Source organism: Globicephala melas, chromosome 11 (genome assembly GCF_963455315.2).
Source record: "Globicephala melas chromosome 11, mGloMel1.2, whole genome shotgun sequence".
NCBI lineage: Eukaryota > Metazoa > Chordata > Mammalia > Artiodactyla > Delphinidae > Globicephala > Globicephala melas.
This window is the reverse complement of record NC_083324.2, coordinates 51,024,110-51,045,960: the sequence shown is the minus strand read 5'-3', so window position 1 is coordinate 51,045,960 and position 21,851 is coordinate 51,024,110. Positions and strand designations below refer to the sequence as shown.

General features: G+C 36.3%; 1 protein-coding gene across 12 annotated transcripts in view; it reads right to left on the bottom strand.

Moving 5' to 3' along the window:
* The window catches only part of CLASP2 (cytoplasmic linker associated protein 2), a 183,856-nt gene that overhangs the window by 142,991 nt on the left and 19,014 nt on the right, over window positions 1–21,851 (bottom strand). For 11 of the 12 annotated variants that reach the window (XM_060307485.1, XM_060307486.1, XM_060307489.1 and 8 more), the window contains exons 3-7: window positions 20,350–20,453; window positions 17,961–18,052; window positions 16,673–16,748; window positions 15,035–15,132; window positions 8,940–9,010 (exon numbers count right to left, since the gene is read on the bottom strand). In XM_060307485.1, coding sequence (XP_060163468.1) covers window positions 8,940–9,010; window positions 15,035–15,132; window positions 16,673–16,748; window positions 17,961–18,052; window positions 20,350–20,453 — 441 coding nt within the window. Of the gene's footprint in view, window positions 1–1,894; window positions 2,367–8,939; window positions 9,011–15,034; window positions 15,133–16,672; window positions 16,749–17,960; window positions 18,053–20,349; window positions 20,454–21,851 lie in introns of those variants that run through there. The other variant, XM_060307495.1, reaches the window with a different exon arrangement.

Genomic DNA, 21,851 nt, shown 5'->3' with positions numbered 1-21,851 from the left:
GCATTGTTTGAATTTTTAAAAAGAGAAGATATTTGTGTATTAAAGAATAAGAAACAAAATAGGTTAGGAATAACATAATCCATTTGTTGTATGTGTTCACATGATACTAGTATGATGTATGTGTATTATGTGAGAGAGACTAATATACAGAGAAGTATATATGAAACTGTTAAGAACTATAAATCCCAAGATAACCTGTTACTACTGTTTAGGTGTTTAATTTTTTAATAAAGATATATTACTTTATCGATAAAAATCCAATAAAAGTATTTCCATTTTAAAGACGAGAATATGCAAGAAGGTTACCCTCTGAGCTTTATGAGGTTGTTACTTTGATTTTTTAAAAATCAGTGCATTCCTATACAGTCTGAATGTATTCAGTATTACTTGAAAAAAGAAAAATTAAATAAATATACATTGATAGCCATTGAACTTATAATGCTTAAAAAAGAAATAAAATCTGGATACAACCCAAATCAAATGCAATATTTAGAGTTGCTTGTAAATTAAGGTTTAGAAATAACAATCAAACAAACAAACTTGGCAATGCCAGTAAGTATATAAGAACTTAATTTGTTAACTTTGATGGCTTTTGCCTTAAAAATTAGAAGTTTATATTGTTATTTATTTCTATAAGGACATATAAAACATTTATGTAAATTCTTGGGATAAACTATAACAATATGCAAAACCAGATTTAGTATCATATTTCCATTAACATGTGTATAAAAGTTTAAATGACTGTTTACCAATATCATCCTTTTGGTAAGTTTGCACCCTATTCCTCATCGTCCCAAGGGGACAGACTCCTTAGAGAGAAGTCATTATACAGTCATAAAGGAGGCTGAAACTGTTAGAGTTAAGACTCCCAAATACAGACCAGTCTTCCTAAAGAACATTGTGAAAAATACACAAAACATTTTTGAAGTAACCTCAAATTCCCCTTCTTACACATCTCTGGTGTTGATGTAATTATAAAGTATACCTCTAAGCATCTTAACAAAATGTTTAATAATGAAAAAAAAGCTCAAGTATTAAGTGTTATGAAGCACAATACTGAATGCACATTTGAGGCTCCAGATTTGATTTTGGTTTGCTTTGTGCCTGGATCTGGGACTTATAATCTCAACAAGCCTTAGTTTTCCAATCTGTGAAATGGAAATACCCAAATACTCTGTACACTTCACAGTTATTTGTACCTTAGGAGTTAATGTACAATAAGTATACTCAAGTGCTTTGGAAAACTATACAGCACTATATATGTTTTTAAAATTATTCTTATCACAATAAAACACTGGCAAAATCAATTTTTGATCAAATTACACCAGTACAGAATTTGTAAAAGACTAAATATTTTCTAGAGAACTATTTACTAGGGACACTGACAAATCACAAGCATATCAATTGAAACAGTGCCCATGGCAAGCCATTTTGCTTCTTTATATACTTTATCACCACAGAATTCTACTTGTTGTCAAATACAACAGGAAAGATATCAAGCTAGCTAACTAAACCTTCCTGCCAAATCTGTCATTCTTCCAAAGGCCATGTTCTCTCTTCAAAGCTTTTATATTATTCCATGTTTCTTCCAACATCCCTTTATATCCACCACCAAAGACAGAGGGTTTGCTTGGGTTGCAGGATAAACTGTCATCTTGTATTTGCCAGATCCCATACAGACATATCAAGTAGAAAAAGATACCAAATGACAAGTACGCACACACGTGCACACATGAACATACGAGTGTGTGTGTGTATATACACACACACACATACACACACAAAGTGTCCTTCGTTCTTTAGGGAGAAATATATTTCTTATACAGCAGATGACTGTCACTTTAAAAGGAAGTGTATAGCACAAGCAAAAAAAAGAAAAATAAATCTTACTCACCATCTCCCATAGCCATTCAGATGGTCCAGGGAGCTCTCTCAAACCAACAGGTCAAACAGCACAGCAAATAAATGCAGCTCGGTGCCTGCGCCACTGGGCTCGGCCTGCAGCCTGCAGACACCCTGCAGACACCCGGAGCTCTGTGTGACCCAGGCCGCTGCAGCTCTGCACCGCAATAGCCAACAGCTGCTACTCCACTTCAAAATAAAAGTCTGGGGTCTTGCTGAAAGCCCTCGTCTATTTAGCAAAGCCTAGCAAAGCTTGATCAAGATTATTCTTTAACTGCACATATGAGGTTAGATATACGTTACGGTGTTTCTCCTTGTGCTGGCTGCCTGAAATTTAATGTCAGAAAAGCTCTAAGAGCCAATAAATGCCATCCCACTGGGGGACTTTTAATGCAATCATCAAAACACAAGGCATGTGTTCAGCAATCATTTTCTGCTTCCCTAAAGATATCCATGTAATCAGTAGCAATCACATGATCTGATGAATTAACTGATTTGTGCCTTTTTAAAAGGTTTTCATCCTTTTGCCGTTACCTTTTAATATTTACAACAGAAGACTGCTAGAAGTGCACAAACAGGAAGAGCTCAGTTTCCATGATTAACTGCTCTCATTATGCAAGAAGCATTTCTGGCTGCCGTAAACAAATCACGTCAAAGGCAGCCCATCAAAGGCTGCTCTGTACGCAGACGGCAGGGCCACACGGAACAAAGCTTGCTTCTGGTGAAGGAGACAGAACCTGGCCAGTGCGCAGCTGCAGGGACACCGAGCACCCTCCATCCAAGCTGCACAACCATCAGCACATTGTCAAGCTCCAAGAAGGCCCTGGAGCTCATGGTCACAAACAGATACATTTTTAAATCAACCTAAGAAAAAGGCTACTTTGCTTTTCACCAAAGGGTATGTTATAAACTAGACTGCAAGTTACCTCATTACCTCTTTTGCCAAATATCAAGGTAATTTCAAAGCCTAATTTCTGTGGTTTAGTTTATTGCCAGCCTCCTAAAACAATGCTTTTCCTAGCAACTGTTTTCAAAGAGAGAAGCTGGGAAATATTTTACAATGATTACATGCCAAGACTGCATTAGGTCCTATACACACTTGACAAATCAGAATTACACATAGTTTTTTCAGTGAAAAAGAAAAAGACTTGCAGTCACAGCCACCAACACGTCTGTGCTTGTATCTCAGTTAGCATAGGAGCCTGTCTAGAAAACACCAGACCCTGCCATAATCACAGGGGGGCCTGCAACTTTCAGTCTTTTCCTTCCTACAGGGCTGGTGTTGCCTTCTTTCAGCCATGATTTGATTAATTTTAAATCCAGTTTCCTTCTAATAGCAGAGCTAATTCCACTGCACTTAAGGATTCTGCCTTACTTACTCTGTAATACAAGAATTAAAGTCAGGCTTGAAAAACCCTCGACAAAAAAAAAAAAAAAAATGCCATGCATTTCTCACTATTCCCAAATTAAACGACATGCTCAAATCTCTGATAATAGAATTTACTTTGTGTTCTTGAGTGTGCTGAACTAATGCTCTAGAAAATCAAGTCAAAGAGTTCAATCAAAACTTAAAAGCGTAGATATGGCAATAATGAAAGAAATCAGAGACAAAAGCATGAGATGTAAAGTTATGTATCAAGACATGTATAAGGGGAGAAGAGGCAGAAGGAAGACGAAATAAAGAAACAGACAATTTTTCCAAACAATAAAGGTATGTAAGATAGTGTTGGGCCATGTCACTCTCACTTACCACATGCCTCTCCAGCCTAAAACCCTTCCTACTCCCAGAAGTCTACCAAACTTTTCCCAAGGCCTACAAGACCCTCATATAATGGTCCCTGCTTACTTTTCCAATTTTTCTCATACACAGTCTCCCTTCCAACAGAGCCCTAGCCTCACTAGGCTCCAGTCAGCCCTGGCCTTCCTTCCTTTCTTCAAATACACTAAGACCTTTTCCACCTCTCGGCCTTTATGGTCACATTTTCTCTACCCAAAGCATTTTTCCTACCATGTATCCAATGAATAGCTCATTTTCCTTTATCAAGTCTCAATTCAAATATGTCAACTCTGAGAGACGCTTGCCCCACTATTCTATCTAAAGTGGCATCACTGAGTTACTTCACATCTCCATACCCTATTTACTTCACTTAATGACTGTGTAGATGATAACTTTTAACTGCAGTGGCTCTTAAAAAGTTATACCACCTTTACAACAAATCCTCTGGGTTTTTGTTTGTCTGTTTTTGTCTGTATTTAGTAAAATGATTTTTTCATCCCCAAACACCCTCAACGAATATATTATAAGAAGTGTGATATTTTATTATTATGGTTTCAGGCAAAGACACATTAAAAATTTTTACTTACCATAATAGTTTCTAGTCACAGAATATCAGATGAAACAAATCCGAATAGAATGCCATGTTTGGGTGAACTCACAATAATTTGCTTTGCATATGTACACCAAGTGAGAGAGAAAAGAGGTGGTATCTTTAATAGCTCTTCAATCTGTTGTGTGCATGAACTATTTCCACAAGTTTCCATGATGAGCCTTTATTTTGTCCTAGATGTTTTCCTGGTCTATAACTTTATTTTCAAGTTTTAGTTTGAGTGCACAATAACAATGAGCTAACAGGGACTGAAAATTATGTGGGGAAAAATTGTGCAGAAATAAAAAAGGAGTTGAATAAACCTTCATTACATTATTTTAGGTATAAACTATTTATTTGCCTTCAAATTGCTAGTTATAAAAATTTGTTTTCAGTGCTCAATTGATATATTTTTCTACCTGTGAAAATTATTCAAGCATCTTGGGTTGGGATGAAACATAACATAATGTTAGTTAGGAAAAATTAAGAAATAACTTTTTCATTTAATGGCTTTTCACTTAGCAGCAAGGATTTTAAGGAATAATTTAAGTTAATTTCATTAAATTCATTAAACAAAGAGTAGTTGTATTTCTTTCATTACCAACTGTAATCACTCTGGATATCCATTTGTTTACTTGTTTATGATCTATCTCTCTCACTAGAATGTAGGCTCCTCGAGGCAAAAACTTTAACTGTCTTCTTCACTGTTGTGACATAATCCGTCTATATTTTAAGAAGACCACTCTCACTTCTGGGAAGAAAATAGATTCCAGGGGTCAAACATAAAACAGAAATCTATTGCAGTGATGCAGGTAAAAGCTAAAGGAGGGCTGCCCTGGTGGCGCAGTGGTTGAGAGTCCGCCTGCCAATGCAGGGGACACGGGTTCGTGCCCGGTCCGGGAAGATCCCACATGCCGCGGAGCGGCTGGGCCCGTGGGCCATGGCCGCTGAGTCTGCGCGTCCGGAGACTGTGCTCCGCAACGGGAGAGGCCACAACAGTGAGAGGCCCGCGTACCGCAAAAAAAAGGAAAGAAAAAAAAAAAAAAAGCTAAAGGAGACTTAGAGTAGGGTTTTAGCAGTGGAGATGGAAAAAAATAAGCAAATTTGGCATATATTAGAATTTCAGAGGCAAAAATGACTAGTTAGAATGGGAGATCAATGCTAACTAATTCTAATCAGGAAATTTCCTAGCCTGAGCTGATGGTTGTGCCGCTGACTGAAATGGGTAAACTGGGGGAAGAACAGTTTTGAGGGAAAGGAAGAGACAACAGGCTTTAACTTTTGGACCTGTTAAGCCTGAGATGTCTCTTAGACATCCAAATGGAAATGTCATCGAGGCCACAGGCTCCCAGATCTAGAGCACAGAGAGATAAATGAGGGCTAGAACTACATATTTAGGAGTCATCAGCAAATAGTTATCATTCGAAGCTTTTGGTCTGGATTAAATCACTGAAAGAGAATAAAGACAAGGGGAAAAAGAGGCTTGGGCCCTGGGACCTACCAACATGATAAATGGGCTTTCCTCTTCTAGTCTCATCCCTTATTAACAGAGCCATTAAAGTATTTTTCAATGACAGCTTAATACTGTCATCAAAATCATCATGACCAATTTTTACACACCAATAAGTAGTATAGACTTTAACGTTCACATTTGACTATACTTGCAATATTCAGATTATAATCTCCAAAACAGAAAGGTTTCTGAAAACTCTCTCCAAGAGAAATAAATGCCAGATACTAACCCTAAACATCCCTGTTTGTGGAGAGATAATGAAAAGAAAAAGAAATGGGAGCTAAAAGAATAGGAAACAAAAAAATCTTCTATTTTGAAGGTAACAGAAATAACCTCACAAAATACAAGGACAATACTTTCAAAATAAACCATATCCAAATAATAAATATCTTAAATTTACAGTACGCATTATACTTTTCTTCATAGGGCTGTAACTACAGAGTCTGGAATACATAAATGAGTATGTAGTGTAAATGATATGAAAACACACAATCTTAATTCAAGGAATTTCAACAATTCTCCATCTTCTTGCTGTTTCTGGTTTCTATGGAAATGGACAGTGGTAATGGCTGGAAAAATAAGGACAAGGTACTTAAAACACCTTCTATTTAGAGAAGAGGAGTGAGAAACAGCTGGCAATCAGGGTGAGGACTGGTAGTGCTGAAGTTAATTTATGCTTCTGTAACTAAGTTTAGATTAAGGTAGACACAATCTTTTTAACACTAAATTCTCTCACTCCATCTGCCTTCCTGCAATACAACAAGGCTTGGTCTTGGTTTATCCAGCAAAAGAGAACCAAATTATATTAGTAACTAGCTTTCTTATTATTTGACTATAACAACTCATACACCAAATTTTTTCTCCAACATCATGCACATTACTAAGCTAAGCATACTATCTTTAATATGAACCTACTTTCCCAGGTAGAAAAACCACCTATACTATCTTTGGAAATAGAATATATTCTTCACATGTATGGTTAATTAATATTTAAGGACTGAAGGTAAATGCTACCCAATAAGACCAAACACAATTTAGCAACCTTACAAAAAGAAGAGCAACCACAAAATCAAATAAATGCCAGATACCAACTCCAAACCTCCTTGAGTTCCAATTTGATCTCATTCTAATTAAGAAGCCAAAAATTATTACACTGGTGAAGTTCCTATGGCTGTGTCTCTTCACTAGTATGATCACTGATACTCTACACATAGGTGTAACAGAGTAATCAACCCTACAATTTCTACTAAAAGCATCTAACTAAAACAACTACTCTGGGATCATAGGCAAAACATTCTCTGACATAAACCGTACCATTGTTTTCTTAGCAGTCTCCCAAGGCAATAGAAATAAAAACAAAAATAAACAAATGGGACCTAATCAAGCTTACAAGCTTTGGCACAGCAAAGGAAACCACTAAAAAAAAAAACACACACACACACAGAGAAAAAGACAACATATGGAACGGGAAAAAATAATTGCAAACGATGCAACCAACAAGGGCTTAATTTCCAAAATATACAAACAGTTCATATAACTCAACAAAAACAAAAAAAAACAATCGAAAAATGGGCAGAAGACCTAAACAGATATTTCTCTAAAGAAGACACACAATACAGATGGCCAAGAGGCACATGAAAAGATGCTCAGCATCACTAATTATTAAATAAATGCAAATCAAAACTACAATGAGGTACCACCTCGCAACAGTCAGAACGGCCATCATTAAAAAGTCTACAATGAAAACAACCTAAATGTTCATTGACAGGTGAATGGATAAAGAAGATGTGGTACATATATACAATGGAATACTACTCAGCCATAAAAAAGAACAAAATAATGCCATTTGCAGCAACATGGATGCAACTAAGATTATCATACTAAGTGAAGTCAGAAAGAGAAAGACAAACACATGATATCACTTATAAATGGAATCTAAAATATGGCACAAATGAACCTATCTATGAAACAGAAACAGACTCACAGACAGAGAGAACAGACTTGTGGTTACAAAGGGGGAGGGGAGGTGGGGAAGGGATGGATTGGGAATTTGGGGTTAGTAGATGAAAACTATTACACATAGAATGAATAAACAACAAGGTCCTACTGTATAGCACAGGGAACTATATTCAATACCCTGGGATAAACCATCATGGAAAAGAAAATAAGAAAGAATGTAGAGGACTTCCCTGGTAGTTCAGTGGTTAAGAATCTGCCTGCCAATGCAGGGGACACGGGTTTGAGCCCTGGTCCGGGAAGATCCCACATTCCGCGGAGCAACTAAGCCCGTGCACAACTACTGAGCCTGTGCTCTAGAGCCCGCGAGCCACAACTGAGCTCACGTGCCACAACTACTGAAGCCCGCGCGCCTAGAGCCTGTGCTCCGCAACAAGAGAAGCCACCGCAATAAGAAGCCCGTGAACCACAGTGAAGAGCAGTCCCCGCTCAAGGCAATTAGAGAAAGCCCATGCGCAGCAACAAAGACCCAATGCAGCCAAAAAAAAAAAAAGCATATATATATACTGAGTCACTGTGCTATACAGCAAAAATTAACGCAACACTGTAAATCAACTATACTTCAATTAAAAAAATAAATTGGGCTTCCCTGGTGGCGCAGTGGTTGAGAGTCCGCCTGCCGATGCAGGGGACATGGGTTCATGCCCCGGTCCGGGGAGATCCCACATGCCACAGAGCGGCTGGGCCCGTGAGCCATGGCCGCTGAGCCTGTGCTCCGCAACGGGAGAGGCCACAACAGTGAGAGGCCCACGTACCGCAAAAAAAATAATAATAATAATTAATTAATTTTTAAAAAACACAATTACTCTGGGAGTAAAAAACACATTTTGTGCACAGAACATAGAAGGCAAGAGGGTCATCATATCTTCAACTCAGAAGCTACCAAATATAAGGCAAAAGAGTAGTATCATTTTACACAATTAACCCATTATTAAATTTTCACTTACTCCAAAAGAATCAGAGGATAGGTAATGATCAGCAGGATGTAAAGACTTTGTTATCCTAAACAAGTTTTAAGCCACAAAGTCAAATCTGCTGAATCAGTGATATAATAGTTGACTAGAAGACATATTTTAGTGTCTAAAACTTTGCTAAATAATCTTAGAAATGTTTGAGAACTGGAATAATTTAATTATTCTTACCTTTGCAGGCACTCAAAATCACACCACCTGAATTTTGCACTTCATCAAATTTGCCAAGTATCATTTCTAATCTGTGAATAAAGAATAAATTTTGTTTGTTTTACATACAGTTTTAATTAGAAACAATTTCCTTCACCATCTCCCTGAGAAAAAACAATTCCAAGGATTCAGTTAGCTCTATACAACTCTCTTTTACAATTAACTCACTGAAAGCAGACACAAAATGCATCTCTTCAGTAGAGCAAAGCAGTCAAATACAGGTAGCACTCTACACACTCGCAGGTATATTTGTGAAAAGGTAACCTTCAAGGGTAGGGGTTTACGATGTATAAAATAAATAAGCTACAAGAAGACAGTACAACACAGGGAATATAGCCAATATTTTATAATGACCATAAATGGAATATAACCTTTAAAAATCGTGAATCACTATGTTGTACCCCCAAAACTTATATAATATTGTACCATCAACTATACCTCAATTTTTAAAAAAAGATAACTTTCACACAAAGCAGTTTCATATTTTCATCATAAAATTATTTCCCCAAACCCATCAAAAATATTGGGTTGGCCAAAAGGTTCATTCGGTATTTTCCATACGATGGCTCTAGTAGCACTTAGTTATCTTTAACTTCATTTGAAACAATTTTGTTAGACTGTATGTGACAGCTGTCGTACCAGCATGCATTTAAAAAAAGACATCAAGGGGCTTCCCTGGTGGCACAGTGGCTGGGAGTCCGCCTGCCAATGCAGGGAACGCGGGTTTGTGCCCTGGTCTGGGAGGATCCCACATGCCACCGGGCGGCTAGGCCCGTGAGCCATGTCCACTGGGCCTGCTCGTCCGGAGCCTGGGCTCCACAACGGGAGAGGCCACAGCAGTGAGAGGCCCGCGTACCGCAAAAAAAAAAAGCAACATTTTCGGCATATTATGCTTTATTATTTCAAGTAAGGTAAAAACGCAGCTGAAATGCAAAAAAAAGGTTTGGGCAGTGTATGGAGAAGGTGCTGTGACTGATCGAACGTGTCAAAAGTGGTTTGTGAAGTTTCATGTGGGAGATTTCTTGCTGAACTATGCTCCATAGTCAGGCAGACCAGTTGAGGTTGACAGCGATCAAACTGACACATTAATTGAGACCAATCAACATTGTTCTCAACACAGGAGATAGCCGACATACTGAAAATATCCAAATTAAGCACTGAAATTCATTTGCACCAGTTTGATTATGTTAATCACTTTGATGTCTGCGTTTCACATGAGTTAAGCGAAAAAAACCTTCTTGACCGTATTTCTGCATGCGATTCTCTACTTAAACGTAATGAAAACGTTCCATTTTTAAAACAATTGTGATGGATGATGGCAAGTGGATACTGTACAATAATGTGGAATGGAAGAGATCGTGGACAAGTAAAATGAACCACCACCAACCACACCAAAGGCCGGTCTTCATCCAAAGAAGGTGATGCTGTGTATATGATGGGACTGGAAGGGAGTCTTCTATTATGAGCTCCTTCCAGAAAACCAAACGATTAATTCCAACAAGTACTGCTCCCAATTAGGCCAACTGAAAGCAGCACTCAACGAAAAGTGACAAAAGAAAACGCATGATCTTCCATCAGGATAACACAAGACCACATGTTTCTTTGACGACTAGGCAGAAACTGTTACAGCTTGGCTGGGAAGTTCTGATTCATCTGCTGTATTCACCAGACATTGCACCTTTGGATTTCCATTTATTTAGGTCTTTACAAAATTCTCTTAATGGAAAAAATTTCCACTCCCTGGAAGACTGTAAAAGGCACCTGGAACAGTTCTTTGCTCAAAAAGATAAAAAGTTTTGGCAAGATGGAATTATGAAGTTGCCTGAAAAATGGCAGAAGATAGTGGAACAAAAGGGTGAGTACGCTGTTCAATAAAGTTCTTGGTGAAAATGAAAAATGTGTCTTTTATTTTTACTTAAAAACCGAAGGCACTTTTTGGCCAACCCAATACTTTAGTTCCAACCTTATAATGAATATACTCAGTAACCAAGACATTTTTAAAAATTACATAAAAATCATGCTAAGGAAACTTAAGGCAAACATAAAAACAATAAAATATGTCAGAAATTAAAGTGATGCTGATATGACTGATAATCTGATGTTTTTCCTGTTAACCTATTTTAATTCAACAGCAATTCTATTAGCACTTCTGATTTTATATTCAGAATAATACACTTCTATCCTTCTTTAAAAAAAGTGTTTCTTATTACAAAAGCAATGTATACTCATTATAGAAGAAAATTAGGAAATATAAATAGGAACAAAGAAAAAAACCACAATCCCACAATCCAGAGAACTTATTTAACTGCATGCTTTCCGATGTTTTATATTTATATATAAATTTTTTTCAGACCATGATCATGGGATCATGCTGACAGCACTAATTTTTACTTTCCAATATTATATCATGCTATGATTTATTCCTTTTTCTTAAATTTATTTATTTATTTATGGCTGCATTAGGTCTTTGTTGCTGCACGCGGGCTTTCTCTAGGTGCGGCGAGCTGGGGCTACTCTTCGTTGCGGTGCACAGGCTTCTCACTGCAGTGGCTTCTCTTGTTGTGGAGCATGGGCTCTAGGCACGCGGGCTTCAGCAGTTGTGGCACGTGGGCTCTAGAGCGCAGGCTCAGTAGTTGTGGCACATGGGATTAATTGCTCCGTGGCATGTGGGATCCTCCTGGACCAGGGCTCGAACCTGTGTCCCCTGCAGTGGCAGGCGGATCCTTAACCACTGTGCCACCAGGTAAGTCCCACTATGATTCTTAAATTATGACTTAGAGATTTGGGTTAAGTCTTTAATTGCCAAATGTTTTTCTGACATCAATGGTTCTGTCATGATTTCACTTCTAAAACCTTAGTTAAGCCTTGGTCCACATCCTGTCATTTTTTACTTGTAAATTGAGGTTGAAAATACTGTTTGGTCTAAAAAAATTTTTTTTAGTTGAAAACCTTCTAGGAATTCATTATAATGGGATTTCTAAACCTTAACTTCAGCTCTTACCCCCATTAAATTCAACAAATATTCACACATCTGAAAGCACTGCAGTCAAAAGACACAGGTCCCTTCATCCTACAAAGTAGTTACCTTCCAGAGAATTGAGCAGACACTAGACAGGCTGCCCAGAGACTAGATGGACAAGATGAGACAGGGGAGGGAAAACTGGAATTGGAAGATGGGACTTCAGAATGAAGACCAGACAGCCCAGAAACAGAAAGGAGAGGATTTAGGAAAGCTCTCTGGGAAAAAAGGCAGAACAAGATGTTACGAAGCATGAAATTAACACTCAGCTATTCAGTAGCAAAAAGGGAGTAGGAAACTCAGGGCTGGAAGCTCTGAGAGAAAAGAGGGTTGGTAAGGAATTGAGGTGGGACAGATAAAATATACAGCAAGGAATGTAGATACAGGCAGCTTTAATGGCAAGAGGGGTCAACTGAAAGATCAGGCAAATATAACAGTAACAGGGAGAAAGAAAGGAAAAAGAAATAAAAAGCTATTATAAAATAATAATACAGCTATTTAGAAAAACAAGCTTATTCATAATGGAGGGTCATTACACATATAATCTGATGGAAAAGGAGGAAAGGAACAATGTAAGAGTAGAAAGAAGAGACTGGGATCTTTTAAGTAATTCAGGAAGAAAAAGAATTTAGGAAATTCAACAGAAGGCAAATACAACAGAGGCTGGAATATCCAAAACACAACTCAGGAGGCCAAACAATAGAGGCCTGTAAAGTTCTGGAAGGTTCTGATTCAGGATAAGGATAGAGAACAGTAAAGCACTAGGATAAAATTGGAAAAGCAACTCTATCCAAAGTACATATTTAAGTTTAGAGTCATAATAATAAATCGCAAGTACAATATGAAAGAGGTAATTAGGTATCTCAGAACTTATCTTTCTTTATAACAGCCAATTATTGAGATAAAACTCATACCATATAATTCACCCCTTTAAAGTGCAGAATTCAATGGTTTTTAATATAAAGCCAGAGATATACACAATCAATTTCAGAATGTCATCATCATCCCAAAAAACAACCCTGTACCCATTAGCAGTCACTCCCCATTCCTCCCAATTTCCTCAGTCCTACACAACCATTAATCTAACTTCTTTTCTATAGATTTGCCATATCTGGCCATTTCATATAAATGAAATCATCCAATATTCCAGCCACTCTGGAAAACTGTCTGTGAATATCAACTAAAGGTAAACATACCCTATGGCCCAGCACTTCCATTCAAATATATTCCAAGAGAACAAATACATAAGTATACCAAAAGACATGCATAAGAATGTTTCTAACAACATTAATTCATAAATACTACAAAATGAAAACAACTCAGAAGTCCGTCAACAGTATGGATTCATAAAGTATGACCTACTCATACAAAGGAGAACTATAAGGCAATGAAAATGAACAACTATAGCTGGATCCAACAACCCAAATGAATCTTAAAGAGATAATGTTAACTGAAAGAAGAAAGACACAAAAAGTATACACTATATGATTCCATTTATATAAAATTCAAACAGAGGCAAAACTAACGTATGGTGATAGAGTCAGGATTATGGTTACTTCTGGGAAGGACAGAAAAGACAAGGATTAAGAAAGATTTGGGGAGGATTCTGGAATGTTGTAATGTTCTACTTCTTCACCTGTGTGGGAGATACATGTGTGTATTCACTTTGTGATAACTTACAGAGCTGCATACTTACAATTTATGCACTATTCTGTATGAATGTCAAAATTGAATAAAAATTCTAAATACTTAAAAAAAACATAATCTCAATATAAATTTAAAAATATATAATGTAACATATATACATACACTCACACAAAATATGTCAATATGTTAATACCATTTCTTTCATAAAATGATACAGTATTCAAATAAAATTTTTGTTAACCCTGGAAGTAGAAAGCAAATGAATAAATAAGTAAACAAAATGCATATTTTTTAGACGAACTTATTACCTAAAAAATAATTCATACTGGAAATAATCTACATGGTAAGAGAGGCAGCAAGATCCGATGAGACTTATGTAAACAGAACACACCACCACCTATGAAGTAGTCTTGCTCCTCCTGCCACCCCCCACCGAAAATCTGATCAAGCCTATAGATCCAACTACCAATTTACCAATCCAACTACCAATAAAGACAGAAGAACACATTAAACCACACCACAGGAAAAGAATTAGTAATATCCAGGATATGGGAAACTTTTCAGGGTAAACTACCCAACTTATTCAACAAATAAAACACAAGGAAAAAAGTACTTGGAGGTACACAAAGATTTAAACAGCCTTGTAATACATAACAACTAATTGTTGGACTTTATTTGTATACTGATTCAAACAAACTGTTAAAACATATATATACAACATTTATAAAACATTATGACATTTATGAAAATTTGAACCCTAACTGGATATTTGATATTACAGAATTATTTGCAAAAAAATGTAAGGTGTGATGATTGCATTGTGGTTGTGATTGGAAAAAAAAATTTTTTTCCCTTTAGAAATACGTTGAATAACAAAAAGGACCTACTGTATAGCACAGGGAATTATATTCAATATCTTGTAATAACCTATAATGGCACAGAATCTGAAAAAGATTATATATATGTATATATATGCATATAAACTAAATCACTTTGCTGTAAACCTGAAACACTGTAAATCAACTAATACTTCAGTGAAAAAAAATTAAAAAATAAAATAAAAAATATATTGAATAATTACAGATGAAATGTTATGAGTTGGATTTGCTTGAAAATAATACAGGACAAGAGTAAGTAGGTAAGGGTGTAACAAACAAAACTGTCCACAAGTTAGTTATTGAAGATGGATAATAGGTACATGAGGTTCATTATACTATCCTGTCTAGAACAGTATAGAATCTTAAGAATTTTTTAAACAGTAATAACCTATATGTCCTTTTATATCTTTTGAATATTAAAGCATTCCAGAAAATTGAACCTATTTTAAATAAGCACATGAAATTAAAACCTTTAAAACCATTGGCAAAATTATAAATTTAGCAAGACTTACCTAGCAAGGGGAATTCCTCTCTTATAAAGGTCCACTCTCACTTTCTCTCCCACATGTCTATAAATCTCCACCACAGCCAATATTGCAGCATCTCTAACCTGCCAAATAATTCAGAACTTTAAAAACTTACATGACACAATAAAATACTTCACCTCAAGGTAACATTAAATTCACAGACCAACTTGAAGCTCAAAGTTGGTTTTAATGTCTCTAAACCCCTGGGAGATTATGGCAGGTCATTAACAAAAACCAAGATGACCTGGCAAGAAACCTTGTAAAAGTTTTACAGAAATCTAAGAAACATGCAAATAAATGTGGCTTTTAAAAAATCTTCTATTTGTAATAATATTGTATAAAGAACTGATAATAACTATATGACTACAAATCATTATCGTGGTTAACATATTTTCGTAGAATAAAACTGCCTTTCAAGAATGTGGCCTGAACGCAAACAGATAATTATACACCAATGTTCACAGCATCATTATTCACAATAGCCAAAAGGTGGAAACAACCCAAATGTCTATCCATGGATGAATGGATAAACAAGATGTGGTATATACATACAATGGTATATTATTCAGCCTTAAACAGGAATGGAAGGAAATTCTGACACATGCTACAACATGGATGAACTGTGAAGACATTATGCTAAGTGAAATATGCCAGATACAAAAGGACAAATATTGTATGGTTCCACGTTTATGAGTAGTCAAATTCATTTGGAGAGAAAGTAAAACGTGGCCACCAAGAGCTGAAGGACTGGGGGAAATGAGGAGTTATTGTTTAATGGGTAGACAGCTTCAGCTTGGGAAGATGAAAAAGTTCTGGAGATGGGTGGTGGTGACGGCTGCACAACAATGTCAGTGTACTTACTGCCAATGAACTGTACACTTAAGAAAGGCTGAAATGGTGTATTTTATATTGTGAATATTTTACCACAATTAAAAGAAAAAATAAATGTGGCCTAAAGACGGGAATGTGGAAGACAGCTTTTAGTTCCTTTGCATAGCTCACTGTCGAAGGGCAAATGAAGAGACAGTAGAACTCTCTACAAACCTCTAGAGGCGCAGCTAGGGCCTAAAAGCAAGGAAATATCCAGGGTCATTCCAAATGCCCAAGCTGTGCCAAAAGGGTTACAGCCAAGATTCAACTCCACCACAAAGGACAAGATCCAGAACACACCCTTGTTTATGCCTATAGTATTTGAAGCTCAGGGAATGAAATTTCCAACAAGTGATATACCACTGGCACAAACAGGGTTATAACTGTTGCAAAAGTTGTTATGCAGGAATGAAAAGGAAGCTGACAATCTGCCCTCACAACTAGCTTATAGGAGGACTAGAGAAGGAAATTCAGGTTCTTTGTTACTCAATCTTCCAAACTCAAGAACTATCCTTTAAGTCCCATCTATCCTTAATACTAGCCAAACAGCTAACAAACTTAAGCTACGTTTGTGAATATAATGTATTCTTAAAAACTAAATGTGGTAGACTTTAAAAGAAAAAAATGAAGTGCAATCTTGATTTTACCACCCCCCTCCACCCTCTCTCTTCTTTTTAAAAATGGAACAAGAGCATTAGAAAACAAGAGGTGGCTAAAAAATTAGTCAGTGCTTAAATGTAGATAAAATTTTACCTGACTGTTGGAATCTCCAAATAGGATACACAAATGTGGTACCAACTTGCTGAGGACTAGTGGCTGAGCCCCAAAACTAAATATAATTTGAAAAAAAAAATAAAGAGAATTTGGTTTTAATCAAACAGTAAACAAAATATCCTTATACTTTTACTGTCTCGATAAGACAAATACGGTGGAGAGCACGGGCACACATCATTAAAACATGAAGGATATGAGACACAAGCAAAACCTAATTCTGAACAATGTGAGATATGTAAAATTGAATAATCATGACTGACAATGAAAACTGTCAACACATGATCCAACAGAGCAAAATGTTCAACCAATGGCACTCTTAAACCTAGCAACCTATCAATCACTTAGAAAATTTGAGCTTTTGCATTAAAATACTGGTTTTTTAGACTCTGGGTCTCAAACAAATTTGCATTCCAGTACAATAAGTAAATTAAAAGATCTTTATTTATGCTTATTAATATTTTGATGAGGTCATTGGTTGAAAGCAAATGACAAGACAGCCAAAAACAATGAAAGTTGTGCAGGCTGAATGCACTTACAAGCTCTAGATGGCAGAAAGGACCATAGAGGAGTAAAAGAAAATAAAATGAAGGTATAGTTAGAGAAAAGGAAGTAACACTACAAAAAAGTTGAAAGCTACTATATATTACCTATCTTGTTGCAGAGAACTTGAAAAAATCATCCAGAAAGAGAACAAAAGCCCTAGTTTACAATTTCTTCAGGCTGGAGTTCTGAGCTCTGTGGCATTTATGCTGTCAGAGCTCTGCACACTGCTGTCAGCTTCACTGTCTGGTTACCTGGGGGAGTCTTATTCAGTCTATGACTTTGGTAACCACCTGCACTGCTCTAGAAAACCTAGGGCCAATTGGCAAAAGCGGGCTGGGGAAAATGGCTACAATTGTTGAAATACCACTGAGTTTAAAAAAATTCCAAACTGGGTCCAGAACAGAGGTAGATCCTAAGTTGTATCAGCGTATTTGTTATATGACCATCTACTTGGTTGGCAACTATTAACATACTAAAGAGAAAAAAAGAAACTCTTCTTATCAATGACTAATAATTTTAAATTAACAACATGAAAGATAACAACATACATACAAAAAAAATTAACAGATAAAGCTATCAAATAGAAAAACTCTGGTGCCAGAGATAAATTAATAACTATTTAAAATTTGTTATTTCCATAGCTTTCCTTGAGCTTTGTGAAACAGATTTTGCTTTTTCTTTTTTAGAAAAATGAAAAATATACTCCAGTAATCATAAAACTTACATGTTTAATGTTTCAATAAGACACAGACACACGCCTTCTCGAGATCGAAAATTCTTGTGCTTAAAACCAGAAGCCAACTGTTCCCAAATGTACTATTTGAAAGAAAAGTAAACATGTATAACAAAAAATTAAATTACTCATGTTATAATCTTTTATCTATTCCCAACTTTACTACCAACCTTATTGGTAGCTAAATTTTCCCACAGATTTCTCTACAAGTTTTTCTAAGTCAAATTTGCACTGATGCTGCTCTCACCCTTTTTTTTTTTTTTTTTTGGCGGTACACAGGCCTCTCACTGTTGTGGCCTCTCCCGTTGCAGAGCACAGGTTCCGGACGCACAGGCTCAGCGGCCATGGCTCACGGGCCCAGCCGCTCCACGGCATGTGGGATCTTCCCGGACCGGGGCACGAACCCGTGTCCCCTGCATCGGCAGGCGGACTTTCAACCACTGCGCCACCAGGGAAGCCCTCTCACCCATTTTTAAATATCTTAATCACATTTTCAATTTTTATTTTATATCTTTCACTTTAGATTTCAATTATTCTCAGAAAAACTGTGTCCAACATTTAAAAACCTTAAAATTTCCAAGGACATATAATTTCTTCTAAACTTTAGAAACCTTCAATAAAAATGTTACCATTATAAGCCTAGTAGTATTGTAAGCATTTAAAAGGTCCAATGTTGCCTAGCAACTAGTACAGACTGTCACATGGAACAGGCTTTTTCAGCATTTTATAATTCAGGGGTTTTTTCCTTTTAACACTGGATCCAAATACAGAAACATAATCATTCTATTGCTACCCACTATAATCTTTTTTTTTTTGAAAAAGCATAGATAAACCTATACAAACAATCTAAAACAATTATATGGGTTTGTTATAAGAAGGAATTCAACTTTGTTTTTCTAAACGTATAGCCAATTGTCCCAATCAATCCTTTCTCCACATTTAAGAAACACCACCCTTACCATTTACTAAATTAATGTGTACATACACACATACACACATACTCTCACACATACACACAAATCCCTACTCCTGAACTCTATTCTCCCTGGACTCTATATTCAGTTCTACTAATATTATTTCCCTCTGCCAAACTTTGTGGAGGGTAACTTGGAAGTTTACCAAAAAAGTCTTAAATGTGAATAACCTGATCCAGCAACACTGTCTCTGTAACTCTGTTCTATAATTACATTTATGTCCAAAGACACATGTACAAGGATGCTCTTTACAGCACTCATAATAACAGCATGTCAAAAACAAGTTAAAATTTGAACTGCTAAGCAAGTGTCAAAGGATACCCATCAAATTATAAGGATTATATATATATCTTTATACTCTATGGTATAAAAACTCTGAGGAAGTTTACTTTCACTACTATTTGGATTTTTTATAAAACATATGTAATACAATTCTTAAACTGTATTTTAAATGATAACAATTAGTATCACTACATTTTGTAAATTCTGGTTTTTTTCCCACTTAACATGAGCTACTCTTTTATTTTTTTTAATAAATTTATTTATTTTTGGCTTCATTGGGTCTTCATTGCTGCACAAGGGCTTTCTCTAGTTGTGGCGAGCAGGGGCTACTCTTTGTTGTGGTGCACAGGCTTCTCACTGCGGGTGGTTTCTCTTGTTGCAGAGCACGGGCTCTAGGCATGCGGGCTTCAGTAGTTGTGGCACATGGGCTCAGTAGTTGTGGCGCATGGGCTTAGGTGTTTCGCGGCATGTGGGATCTTCCTGGACCAAGGCTCGAACCCGTGTCCCCTGCCTTGGCAGGCGGATTCTCAACCACTGCGCCACCAGGGAAGCCCCCGGCATGAGCTACTCTTTAAATCTTTGTTTACGTGTCAATTTATTGTTACTCCTCTTTCAAAATACATCCGTAAGGGCAATTTTTTTCTACCATATTCATAAAACACAGGTCACCGTCATCTAATATATGCCTTATATAATTAGTAACCATCTGTTAAAATAAGAAATTTTCTCCTTGTTTCAGTAAGAGTTGCCGAAATTCATATAACATTCAGTAGTTCTCAAAATAAGCTTTCTCACTGAACATTGTATTATTGGTAGGTAGCAAAAACCAGAAAATCCTAACAAATAGTATAATCAGTACATTGTCAAATCACTTAAATCTATGAGTTAGCTTTTTGAAAAAGCATTAAAAGAAAAGTAAGAAAAAGGAAAGCAAAAAATCAAAAAGTTAAATATTGACACTTTATCTTAAATTTCAACTTCTTTAAAGCATTAGCAATAATTTACTGTTTAAAATTTTAGCTTTTATGTCCCTGGGGTTTTACTGACTTGCAGTGATTACCATCTATCTTTACTGTTATTTAATCATTAATTAGCAAAATCTGAATTCTAAAATGTAGGCCTACCATAGGTGGTGCTACTTGATCCATTAACTTCAGTATCAGAGTCTGAGCTTCATCTCGAACCTTGTCTTTGGCATCTCCCATTCTGTCTATTAAAGCTACAATAACTAGAGAAATTAAGGGGGAAAAGAATAAATATTTATAATTCATCTCCATTATAAACTGTATTTTACAAAATTACAAACATCAATTATTTCCATAAATGAAAAGTTATGAGGTAAGCAAACTGTTTCAAGTTCTTTACTCATGAGTACAATCAAAAATAAATGAGAAGCAAGTTTCAAAAGAATACATACAGTATGACACCCACTTATAATAATAATGTTCAAAAAACAGGCAAAATTTAATATTATTCTGTTTAGAGATACATATAGACAGTTAAGCTCTACAGACCAACAAGGGAGTGATTATCCCAAAGGTCATGACAGCAGTCATCTCTGGTAGAGGGTGGGAGGTGTCATCAGGAAATGCAGAGGGAGCATATAAGGAACAGGCAGAGCTCTAGTTCTCTGACCTGGGCACAGGCAGGTGTTGGTTTTATAGTTATTCTTTAAATTGTACATGCTTGATACGTATTATTCTATATGTACAACATATTACTCAAATGACAAAAACAAAGCACGGGTCCATGGGACTGAGGTCTTTCTCTATTATGTCCAAGACTTTGACACTATTCCATGAAAGGAGGCAGGAAAGGCAGGTTAGAGTCCATTCTTAGAGAGTTTTCATGAAACAGGTTGCTGTAACTATAAATCAACAAAGCTCCACAAAGAAATCACATCTGTTAGGTGTGGGGGGAAGGAAACGGGAGGGGGGCTAGAACTGAGGTTATAGTTTCTAAAGTCAGCCCATAGGGCAAAAACATCTCATAGTCAAAATTATCTTTTTGTAATCCCTTAAATTACCACTACCACTCAGTGTAGTATTACTAGGTGTGTGACCAAACTATTTAATCTTTTTGTCTTTATCTCCTCAACCCATAAATATGTGCAGCAGTACTCACCTCAGAAGATTACTGAAATATACGTAAACAACTCAGAGAGTGAAGGACACTGGGTAAGCATTCAATGTGTCTCTAGTTTATTTATAGACACATATAATTAAATGTGTATGTAATGTAATGCAAATGTATGCTGCAATGTTAACATTGTCTATAACATAACAACCAGAACTGATATAATAATCAACAACATTTAAGGAAAGAAGGAACACATCCTTCTGGAAGAAAATGATTCAAGCGAGAAGCCAACCATACAAAATGGAAAGATCATCCAAAAATCTAAGCTTAATCAAGGAAATGATTGTGTAAGAAAACAAAGTCCTTGTCATAAAAATCATAAGCCTAATCATGAGGCAACTGAAGTATCTGTCAGTTGAAACAATATAAATCCTCATTTTGCTTAGATGCATTGTTAACACTAGAGAAATTCACCTATATCTACAGGATTGGCTATTGTGGGACTCATTCTGATAGCTTCTGACAGACAGAAGACAATACTAAACAC